The sequence below is a fragment of the Bombina bombina genome, chromosome 1 (assembly GCF_027579735.1).
Source record: "Bombina bombina isolate aBomBom1 chromosome 1, aBomBom1.pri, whole genome shotgun sequence".
In the NCBI taxonomy this organism is placed as follows: Eukaryota; Metazoa; Chordata; class Amphibia; order Anura; family Bombinatoridae; genus Bombina; species Bombina bombina.
This window is the reverse complement of record NC_069499.1, coordinates 1,175,454,389-1,175,466,892: the sequence shown is the minus strand read 5'-3', so window position 1 is coordinate 1,175,466,892 and position 12,504 is coordinate 1,175,454,389. Positions and strand designations below refer to the sequence as shown.

Below are 12,504 nucleotides of genomic sequence, written 5' to 3'. Positions count from 1 at the left end.
ATTCATCCCCTGATGGTGGCCCTGACGGTGGGAAGGGGTTAACCCTGGCAAGTGCTTAGATGAGAATGAAGTTCCGATGTAAACAATTGCTGGAAAAATGAAATCACACGATGATCTAAGCGTTTACATGATTTCAAGGCCGGTATCGGATCATGCGGGACTGCCTATGCTGCTAGGCACGTCCCCAGTCCGATTTGCCATTACCTAAAAGGAGGAGGCTGCAGTATACCCTATAAGGTAGGACACTCCATGCCGACCTAATTACGTTAAAGCCCAGTGCTTTTAGGACAGCACGTCCTAACAGCGCGAAGAGGTTAAGGAGGAGTAAATAAAATGACAGTATAAAGTCAATAAGTTTTTGAATGCTAATGGTAATGCAAAATGATCTGCTCTATTTTGTTAGAGGATTTTATTTTTATACAAATGAATGGAAATAACAATAATAATAATGTTCCTTACGGACTATGGGCTAGTTTACATTTCAGTTGTAAATTTTGTGAACTGGTGGTAACAGCAACATTTGATGTCACTACTAGATCACAAAGTTTACAACAGAAATGTAATCTAACCCTGCGTGCTTAAACCTTTAAGGCGCAGCTAATGTTTAGAACAGGAAGCACAATGCGCTGAAGCTCTCAAGGAGGCTGAAAAAGTGGGCCATTAAAAGGCACCATACACAAGCAGCCACCACTAGCTGTGTCTGGCTATGGAGCTATGATGTATTATGCTTCCCAAGCAGGATGTTAGCTATGTTTTTTTCACCCCTCTTTGCAATTTATGGCCTTGTACCCCTAAGTGTATTTTATAGGGGAGGAATGACACTTCTGCTGACTCACTCTCCTTTCATTCCTCTTCCCCCATTCAATATCAATCCCTACTATAAGTGTGCCATAGTAATGATTCAAGCCCTTGATTACCCACGCCTTCTGGGCAATCATAAGCATTAAACACTAAGTTTAAAGGGACATGAAAGCCAAATGTAAACCTTCATTTATATAGAGCATTCAGTTTACTTCTATTATTAAATTTACTTTGTGCTATTGGTATTATTTCTTTAAAAGTATACCTAGATAGGCTCAGGAGCAGCAAATTACTACTGGGAGCTAGCTGGTGATTGCTGACTACGCACGTATACCTCTTGTCATTGGCTCACCGGATGTATTCAGTAAGTAGAGCATTGCTGCTCTGGGGTTGACTTTAACAATGTTTGTAACCCCTTTGCAGGAGTAAAACACAGTTATATGAAAGCAATAATGCTCTAAGAAATAATGGCATATTCTGTTTTGCATTTGTATTTTATATAGAGATATAGATAGATAGATTTATATATATATATACATACACACACACACATGCATACATATACACACACAAATATATATAGTACAGACAGACAAATAGCGGTTAAGGGGAATGAGTCAGTATTTACTGTACAAGATCGCAAACTGCCAACATAAGCTAGGATTATCTGAAAGCTTTGATTGAGAAAGGGCGCTCCAGAGGATAAGCAAACGTTATAGTGGACAGAATTAGAATGCAAACTAATACATGAACTACCTGACTCACTGCTGCAACAATAACCGATGTGACAAGCAACCCCAACCTTATGTCTCTGCACCCTAAACCTGTAGACTGTGAGCTCTCCGGAGCAGGATCCTCTTCCTCCTGTACTAGATTTGTTTAGTTTTGTTATGTTTTGTATTTATCACAAATCCTCGTCACTGTATACCCCTATCATTGTACCCAATGCTATGGAATTTGGCAGGACTATACAAATAAATAGTTGGAAAAAATTAATATAAAAAACACAGCTATAGTTCATACACCCTCTCTGAGGAATATGCGTTGCATATTTTGTATGCTGCACAAGAAAATACACACAGCATAATTGATAAAATGCACATAAGAACATAGTTTTCTTATGGAGCCATCTTTTAATGGGACACTAACCCCAAATTATTTATTTGATGATTCAGATAGAGCATGTAATTTTAAGCAACTTTCTAATTTACTCCTATTATAAATTTTTCTTCATTCTCTTGCTATCTTTATTTAAAAATTAGGAATATGATGCATAGGAGCCAGCCCATTTTTTTTTGAGAACCTGGGTTATGCTTGCTTATTGGTGGGTAAATGTAAGCCTCCAATAAGCAAGTGCTATCCATGGTGCTGAACCTAAAAAGGGCTGGCTGCTAAGATTTACATTCCTGCTTTTAAAATAAAGATAGCAAGAGAACGAAGAAAAATTGATAATAGGAGTAAATTTAAATTTGAAAATTGATTGAAATTTCATGTTATATCTGAATCATGAAAAAAAAATTGGGTTCAGAGTCCCTTTAAGTCTAAATGGCAACTGTTAAATATATATATTTCTTTTATGATTAAAAAGTTCAGCTCTTTTATAAATTAGCAAAACAAGATGCATTCTAGCTAAAATGAGCTCTCCTTTTTGAAGAACAAAAAAGTAAGCCAACAGTTTTTCTCCCTAGAAAAAAACTTTTTTGAGATTCTGTGCACAAATTGGTCATAATCCACTTAAAGGGTCATTATAGTCAAAAAATGACATGCTCTAATTTTTTAAGAGCATATCATTTTAAGACTATCAACCCTGCACCACCCATATATAACAAAAATATAATCATGCTATATTTTAGTTTCCATGCTTATATAAGTAAAATAAATAAAGAGATTAAAAAGTTAAACGCACATTATACAATAGATTTTTATTTGCATAAATGTTTTGTAGATGATCCATTTATATAGCCCATACAGTTTGTTTTTTTTAAATGTATAGTTTTCCTTATTTTTAAATAACACTCTGATTTCAGACTCCTAACCAAGCCCCAAAGTTTTAAAGTATACTGATGTATTCCTACTCCAGCTTGCTCCTGTTTGTGTAAAGAGTCTTTTCATGTGCAGAGGAAGGGGGAGAGGGTCTGCTTTTTTTTGTTGCTATACACCCACTTTCAGTGGGTTTTGCTGTTAACCTTTTCAACAGAGCTAAATTGGGAGCTTCTAAATACGTTTTTAAACTGTTTTATACTGGATATTTATACCGGTATATGTGCATATTAATTTTTATAGTAGTGTCTATTGCATGCAGTTATATAAAAATTGGTGTATACTGTCCCTTTAAATTAATTAAAGCCCAGTATCCTCCTCCCGCATCTCCTTCTTTATTGAGCATATCAATGATGAATCCGGCTTCCTCCAATCGTTGTGTCCCCCCTTTGGCATTAAGCTCGTCGGGCACGCAACAATTGGAGGAAGTTGGATTTGTCATCGATATACTCAATACAGAAAGAAGATGTGGTCGGAGGATCGGCGGTATGTTTATAGTAACAAAATGGTAAAAAGAAGCGTCTTTGTAAAGTTTAATAACTAAAAGTGCCCCTGTTTTTAAGATTATTAAAATATTTTTTATTTTTTATTATTATTTGTCTGCTTCACCATGTGTAATTCTGACCATGATGCACTTATAATTTTCGCTGTATGCACATGGAAGTCCATAGCCCACAACATGCTGTAGATGCCTCAACTGTGGCCTAGGAAGATGCTACAGGCCTCCCCCTTAATCTTCGCCAAATTAAACCAAGCACTGTTGAGATAGCAGAGTGTCAGCAATTTTTTTTACGAAAATTATATTAAGACTATAGCACAGATAATGCAAAACTGTGAGGAGATAAAAAAAAATAATAAAACCAGAAAAAATAATAATAATAATATATATTTATTTATTATTTATTTTCCAATACACAGCAGTTTAGGACTCACAATACTTTCCTTATGATCGGGGTGCTCAGCAACATATTTCATAGACATCCAACAAAAGCAGGCACTCACCGGGTTTGAAGTGGCAAAAAACTTTATTCCAACAGAGTGACGTTTTAGGGTTTTACCCCCGTCCTCAAACAACAACAATGAAATGCTCAACAACCTCCCTTAAATACCCTGTTCACCTTACATGTGTTTCAAATAAGCCTTAATTCCCTCGTGTGCAAAACCAGGTGTTAGCAAGCACTTAGCATACATTTTATATTATAATATTTATAATTTGATTAAAAACAAGGGCACTTTAATTCATCAAAATTTACATTTCACTCCTGTTGAGAGAAAAATAAAAAACTTACCTTTTAATCTTCACAGCAGCTCCTGCTTCCTCCACCAGTCGCAAAGCCTCTTCCTGAGTCTAAAATGAGGAATACGGCTTCCTCGAATCACAGCGTTGAATCAGACACTGATTCCCCCGGGGGGAAGCCGTGATTGGAGGATGACCTATCCATCATTTCTGACGTCAGAAACGGCTTGCAACGACCGTAGGAAGCTGGAGCTGCAGTCAAGATTAAAAAGGTAAGTTTTTTTCACAACACGAGTGAAATATAAATTGATGAATTAAAGTGCCCCTGTTTTTAATCGAATTTTAAAAAACGGGAACTTTAGCATCAAAATTGACATTCACTTTAAAGTATGTATATTTATATAACTACTGTAATTGATTTTACCCTATATATGATCCCAAGGGTTGATAAATCCGCAGTGCCAAATTGTAATGACAACCTACAAATTGTGTCTAGATATAAGAGCTGCTAGCTGCCACATTCAAATGTACAGCTAGCAGCACTGCAGTTTTTATAATGCCTATTAAAGGGATATGTAAAAATAAAAATGGTAAATCAAAATTAACATAAAAAGAAAAAGATTGTGGAACTTACTTGGTTTCTTGCTAAGTGAGCACTTAGAAATTCTCAGTGTAGACACTGGCTGAGCTACCATTAAATAACTTATGTTCTACTGTCACGTGACTTTTGCAGCAAAATTCTCTACAGAACATGGACAGTAAACTGCAGCTATTATAGGTGACTGCTAGCAAAACTTTAAATGAAAAGCTGCTCATTTACCTTCCTGTATAAACCATAGACCCCTTGTGGGGTTATAACAGAAAGTTAAAAAAAAAAAAAAAAAAGTTAAAAAATTATTCAGAAATCATCATGAGCCCGAAGTCAGCCCTCCACTTACCCTAGATATAAAAAACAACACCAGGGAGGATAATTTGTACATAGATAGCATACCTAAGTATTAAATTAATCTGCCATTCATTTATCAGTATTCAAATTGCAATGGCCAATAACTCAATGCTCTTACAGATAAATATATAAGCTGGATGTGTCCAGCACCAGCTGGAACGGTGTAAAGCACTTTATTACTGGAATCTGGGGCAGTGAAAATGAGTTCTCTGGGGTGATGAATCACTATCTGGCAGCGCGATGGAATAATCTGGTGTGACAGATGCCAGGAAAACACTACCTACCAGAACACATAGTGCCTAGTACTACTATAAAGTTTGGTAGAGAAGCAATAATGGTCTGGCACTGTTTTTCAGGGTTTGGGCTTGGCCACTTAGTTCCAGTGAAGGATCATCCTAAAAGGGACAGTCTAGTCCAAAATAAAGCTTCAGTATTCAGATATGGCATGTCATTTTAAACAACTTTCCATCCAATTTACTTTTATCACAAATTTTGCTTTGTTCTGTTGGTATTCTTAGTTGAAAGCTAAATCTAGGAGGCTCATATGCTAATTTCTAAGACCTTGAAGGACGCCTCTTATATGAATGCATTTTGGCAGTTTTCACCAATAGAGGGTGTTAGTTCATGTGTGTCATATAGATAACACTGTGCTTATGCACGTTGAGTTACCTGGGAGTCAGCACCGATTGTCTAAAATGCAAGTCTGTCAAAAGAACTGAAATAAGGTGGCAGTTTGCAGAGGCTTAGATACAAGATAATCACAGAGGTAAAAAGTGTACTAATATAACTGTGTTGGTTATGCAAAACTAGGGAATGGTTAATAATAGGATGATCTATCTTTTAAAACAATACAAATTCTGTGGTCGACTGTCCCTTTAATTCTGCAGAAAACAAATACATTTTAGACAATTGGGAGGTCAAATTTTGTGGCAGCAGTTTAGGAAAGGCCATTTCCTGTTCTGGCATGCCCCTGTGCAAAAGTAAAGACCATGAAGACATGGTATGATGAATTTGGTGTGGAGGAACTGGAGAGGCCTGCACACAGTCTGGACCTCAAACCCACTGAACGCCTCTGGGAGGAATCGGAATGCTGATTAGGAGCCCAACCTTCTTGTCCAACATCAGTTGCTGACCTCACAAATGCTCTTTTGGCTGAATAAGCATAAATTCCCACAGATCCACTTAAAGATCTTGTGGAAAGCCTTCCCAGGAAAGTTATCTCTGTTATAGCAAAGGGGACCAACTCCATATTAATGCCCATAAATTTGGAATGGGGATGTCTAACAAACTCATATAAGTGTTGTCAGGTGTAAACACACTTGGCCAACATCTTCCCATCTTCCATGAAACCCAAACATGTTTTCATATAAAACACTCCTTCCTTAAAGTGATAGTAAATTCAAAATTTAAACACATGGATTGGACAGAGCATAACGTTTTTAACAACTTTCCAATTTACTTCTATTATCTATTTTGCTTAGTTCTCTTTATATCCTTTGTTAAAGTGAATGTAAACTTTAATTTATTAAAGGCCAATATCAAATAATAATCTTAAAAACAGGGGCACTTTAACCTTTTACCGCCATTATGCCAACCAAACGGTGCTGGGCTTTAGCGCCGTTAGGACGAAATACAACGTCATAGCCGTTGGATGTCCTGAAGCCAACTGCACTTCCTGTATTTGATTGCGGTCTGGAGGGCGTTCCTAGCATCATAGGGACACCCCCCCCAGACCCGATCCCATAATTGAAATCTCACGATCACAGGATTTCAATTATGACCCTGTCATGAAAGGGTTAAAGGACACTGAACTCAATTTTTTTCTTTTGTGATTCAGACAGAGCATACAATTTTAAGCAACTTTCTATTTTACTCCTATTATCAATTTTTCTTCGTTCTCTAGCTATCTTTATTTGAAAAAGAAGACATCTAAGCTTTTTTTAGGTTCAGACTCTGGACAGCACTTTTTTATTGGTGGATGAATTTATCCACCAATCAGCAAGGACAACCCAGGTTGTTCACCAAAAATGGGCCAGCATCTAAACTTACATTCTTGCATTTCAAATAAAGATACAAAGAAACTGAATAAAATTTGATAATAGGAGTAAATTAGAAAGTTGCTTAAAATTTCATGCTCTATCTGAATCACGAAAGAAAAAAATTGGGTTCAGTGTCTCTTTAATTAAAGTTTACAAAGATGCTTAGTTTTTAAAATACTTACCTTTGCGTTATGGTAAACATAACTCTGATCCTCCGCCCGCAGCTCCAGCTTTCTTTAGCAGAACAATGACGAATCCGGCTTCCTCCAATTGTTGTGATCCCTATTGGCGTCCAGCTCGTGGGGCAATGCAACGATTGTAGGAAGTCGGATTTGCCATCTATATGCTAAAGAAAGCAGGAGCTGAAGGCCAAGGATCAGCGTTATGTTTACTATAATACAATGGTAAGTATTTTTAAAAATAAGCATCTTTGTAAACTTTAATGAATTAAAAAGTGCACCTGTTTCTAAGATTATTATTTGATACTAGGCTTTAATTCATTAAAGTTTACATTCACTTTAAAAAATAATTCATGGTGAGGTAAGGAGTGTGCACCTGTTTTAACCATCTGTCAGCAGTGTTTGCAACAATGTTTATAGCAGTGTTATACAAAGGGCTAGATTTATCAAGCCCCTGCGGCAGCAAGTTCTCACAAGAACTTGCTCGCCGCGATTTATCAAGCAGCGGTCACCAGACCGCTGCTTCCCTAACATCTTCGCCACCTCTATTGTGGCGAAATTAAATCTCCTCGGTCGAGTCAGACCGAGGAGATTGACAGCTCCTGCCCGCGCGTGATTGGCTGTGCGCGGGCAGGGGGCGGGATTGCACCCGAGCGCAAAATTGCGCTCGTGTGCAATGTTAATTACCTGCGGGTAATTTCGCCCCGCCACAGGTGAGCTGAGGCGTACAGGGGCGCGTATACGCGGCCCTGTATGCCTCAGCGTTGATAAATCTAGCCCATAGTTGCAATTTCTTCTGCTATAGATACCTGCACACTCCTAAGCTCCTTTCAGCCTACCTATAGTTAATCTTCAACAAAGAAGACCAAGAGAATGAAGCAAATTTGACAACAGAAGTAAATTGGAAAGTTGTTTAACCTTTTAAAGCCGTTATGCCGTTCTATTCCATCATAATTAGACTGGGCTTTAAAGCCGTTATGACGGAATAGAACGTCATTGCTAACGGCTGTCCTGAAGCCTTCTGTGCTGTCAGGACTTGATTGCGGTCTTGGGGGCATTCCTAGGGTTGTAGGGACGCCCCCCAGGCGCGATCCAATAATTGAAATCTCGCTATCGTGTGGTTTCAATTTGTCTACATCAGAACAGTTGATCCGATGTAGGCACTTTAGCCCTGACTCGAAAGGGTTAAAATTGCATGTTTTAGCTACCATAATCTGTTACATTCTAAATAAAATAACTTTTTTAACGCACATACTTTCTGGACTTTACGATGTGTGACAGAACATTTGTGTGTATAATTTACTATATAAAAAAAAAAAAAAAGACATAAAAATGAATAAATGTGAAATGTAAATGACTGCAATGCGTTTTGCAGTTAAAATATGTTTAAGCAGCCTTCTTAACACTGAGGTTAGCACTTTTAAAACACCCCAAGTTGATATCATAGTGTTAACTGGTAATGTGCAAGCTACTTTGCTGTGCATATGCACCAATCATTATTTATGTAAACTCAGATACTGGGTACTAAAGCAGCTTAAAAAAATACAAATACTTTGTGTTGCATTAAAATGTTTTTTGTTCCTTTAACGGGACATGAAACCCAAAATGTTTTTTTTTTTCATGATTTAGATAAATCATACATTTTTAAACAACTTTTAAGTGTACATCTTTTCTCTAATTTGCTTAATTCTCTTGGTATCTTTTGTTTAAAAGAATATCTAAATAGTCTCAGCTGTGAGCTAGCAACTTGGTGTCTGCACATATATGCCTTTTGTGATTGGCTTACCAGTGTGCTCAGCTAGCTCCCAGTAGTGTATTGTTGTTCCTTCAAGAAAGGATACCAAGAGAATAACGCAAAATTGGTAAAAGAAATAAATTAGAAAAATGTTTACAATTGAATGTTTTATCTAAATCATGAAAGAATGTGTTTCTGTTTCATGTCCCTTTAAGCATCTACTTTCTCCTCTTTGCTGGACATCAGGAAATGTGTAGTGATAGTCCCATTATACCATTGTGTTTCATAGAGATGCTACATTTCTTGGAAGGACCCTACATTTTACAATTATGTAACCAGAATATACATTTTAGAAGCCATTATTTCTGCAGACAATGTAACAAGCAACCCCGCAATACAAGTAAGATGTAGCTGAAATGAAGACGGCTTCAGTAAGAAGCTGACACCGGTCTGATTCAGGAGGCAGACAGGTAGCTCTGTGCTGTGCAAAGTGCTGCCTACGTAACAGTTTTTTTCCCTTCGTGTACATACCTAATATAACCATCTCTATGTATGACACGTATAATAAATACTGTATCTGTGTCAGGTAACGACATCCTGTCTGTGACAGCTCTACACTGTGCTGCGCTGGGTTATTGACTCTCAGTAGTGTCGCCAATAACAGGTACCGTGTCACTGTGTAACCCAGTAGCAGTCAGCCATCCTGACAATCTGTCACTCACCCGGGCCGCCATGTCTCCGGTTTTTCTCACCGATACAGCAGAGAAGTGGGCACTGGGCAGTGCAATGATCACGTGACACGGAAAGTCACACCCTCACAATGCACTGCAGTACGGAGGCAAGGACTTAGAGTCAGGTGACCAAAAAGCTCCACCCCTTTGCTACTTAACACGGAAGCCATGTTAGTCCTGGCAATGACTGGGGCTGAGGGCGGTGATGTAGTTTTGATTGGTGATTTTTGGTGTTTCAATGTATCTAGTGTAGGAGAGTGGCTAGTAATCTGTGCAGATGAAGCCATATTTGTGTGGGTTTATTTAGTATTAATATATTTTAATTAGTATTTTGTTTTTAGGTTTGTCAGGTTATGTTGGCGTTAGGTTATGCGTATGCCAGTGAAATAAATACATATGGAGGGTCCGGTACGTTTAGATTATTGTTTCTATTTCTAAATAATGTAATTTCTTCTGAGAAGCAACATATCATGTTCTTTCTACCCCAGCGCTGCCACAGGGCTGGGGGTGCACCGTATGCTTTTTATTCTCTCATCCTCAATCAATACAGTAGATGGGACTGCACCCAACCCCTTTACATTCCCATTGTTCCACAAGCTTGATTTGGGCTAAGCCAGATGGTCACTCTCTGTCCAGCACTGTAATCGCACTCTGCAGCTGCACCTGATGATCTGGCATAAGCTCTAGATGAAATCCCTTCGCTACAAATTGTTTGCATATCAAAACTGTTCTTAAAGGGATATGAAACAAACAAAAAAATGTGATTCTGAGAGAGCATACAACTTTATAAAATTTTCCAAATCACTTCTGTTATCAAATTTGCTTCATTCCCATATGAAGAGATATCTAGTTAGGTATCTAGAGCACTATATGGCAGGAAATAGTGGTTCCAATTAGCAGTGTGGGAGACAGCACCTGTATATTTCTGTCCTGTGGCAAGGAGCAGGACTAGCCAAGTCCCAATGTAATATTCAAATAAATGGATTTCCAGCCTCCAGGATATAATTTAAAAGACTATGGACCCTGTGAAAAAGAAATAAAGGTCTTTTAAATTATATCCTGGAGGCTGGAAATCCATTTATTTAAAGGAAATAGTGGTGCCATCTAGTGCTCTTGATGGATATCATTCTTGCAAAACTGGTGCCATATAGTTTTCTCAGTCAAAGATAAAAAGAAAACTTAGAAAATGTCATAATAGAAGTAAATTCTATCTGATTCATAAATGAAAAAAATTGGGTTTCATGTCCCTTTTTAAATACGTATTTTCTTTATATAAACATAAATCTACATATTGATGGAACTTCCTTACCTTACACAAGTAAGGACGTTCCATCAGTATGTAGATTTATGTTTATAAAGGGTAAAACATGTATATGGATAATATGGAGAAAAAAACCAATACAGAGTAGACTGCTGTTCCTGGAACTTGCTGAGTAGATATTAAAGTGAATGTAAAGCTTGCAGAATGAGTGCCCGTTTTTTTTTTTTTAATCCTGTTAAAAACTGGCACTTTCATTCATAAAACTTTACATTTCACTGGTTTTGTTAAAATACTTACCTTTTCTTCTTGAAAGCCACTCCAGCGCTTCTCCAGCCCGTTGCAAGCCTCTTCATATGTCAGCAATGACGATTCCGGCATCCTCCAATTACAGCTTCCCCCCGTGGGAATCATTGCCTAAAGCAACGCCGTGATTGGAGGAAGGCCAGGATCCTCATTTCTGACAAGACAAGAAGGTTTTAGTACATCTATTATTATAGAAATGTAGACCTGAAGAGGATAGTGAGAAACCGTCCACATCTATAGCCTGAACATCTGAGGCTCGTCTAAAGGAGAGAAGGTAGAGCAGGGTAGCTAATTTAGCTGACAATTGTTTCATGGATAACTAAGGGTTGTCCGGCCAAGATTGAAATAAGGACATAAGTTTTGAGACCTCCCAGAGAGATTTATAACGAGATTGAGGGGGAATTCTAATGCGGATGCCCCTCAGGAGGCAAGAGATTAATCAGGAGGTGCGCTGCTGATATGACAGAACTAAAGAGATTAACCGTACGATAGGCCTTCCCTTGTTCGTAAAGATAAGAGAGGAAATTTGCTATAGTTACAGGAGGTGCTGAAAAGGGACCAGTACATTCTGCCAAGCACCAACAAACCCAGACTGACCAGGCAGCTTGGTAGGACCAACGAGTTCCTGGGGCTCAGGAATCTCTGAGACCTTAAGCTGTGCCTGAGGGGTCACAGGAACCCCTGGAACTGTCCAAACTAGAAGATGAAGGGATTCGTCTAGAATTAATGGCTGATAGTCTCCTTCCATGTTCCTCAGGAGGCTCGGAAAGGGAGATATCAGTAGAGGGTAGTGGCAAGATAGCTCTAACAGGGCTGGAAACCAGGCTTAAGCTGGCCAGAGGGGAGTGACTATCATAGAGAATGGGGGAAAGGCATACCCTCCGTGAGGGGGCCAATTCTGGAGAAAGGCATCCATGGCTAGAGCTCCCAGGTCTGGCAACCAACTGAAATATGTTGGGAGCTGGTGGTTGGTGCGAGACGCAAAGAGGTCTATGGACAAAGGTCCTCTCTGAGAGTCCGAATTTTGAAAAAAATCTGTCTGCTCAGTTTCCAGTCGCTGGCATCTCTCCAGTATCTGGAAAACCAGTCCACTACAACGTTTGACTGTCCCGGAAGATATTCCGCCACTACTGATGTATTGTTCTCGAAGCAAAATTTGCTAAAATTGACGAGTTAAATTCGATAGGGTCAGTGACCTGGTGCCTCCAAGTTTGTTGATATACTGGACAGCT

At 38.5% G+C, this 12,504-nt stretch overlaps 1 protein-coding gene across 1 annotated transcript in view; it reads right to left on the bottom strand.

Annotated features, from left to right (window-relative positions):
• The window catches only part of NSF (N-ethylmaleimide sensitive factor, vesicle fusing ATPase), a 303,795-nt gene extending 293,983 nt beyond the window's left edge, over positions 1-9,812 (bottom strand). The window contains exon 1 of the mRNA XM_053699733.1: positions 9,700-9,812. Coding sequence (XP_053555708.1) covers positions 9,700-9,711 — 12 coding nt within the window. The 5' untranslated portion in view covers positions 9,712-9,812. The remainder of the gene's footprint in view (positions 1-9,699) is intronic.
• Between the last annotated feature and the right edge of the window lie 2,692 nt (positions 9,813-12,504).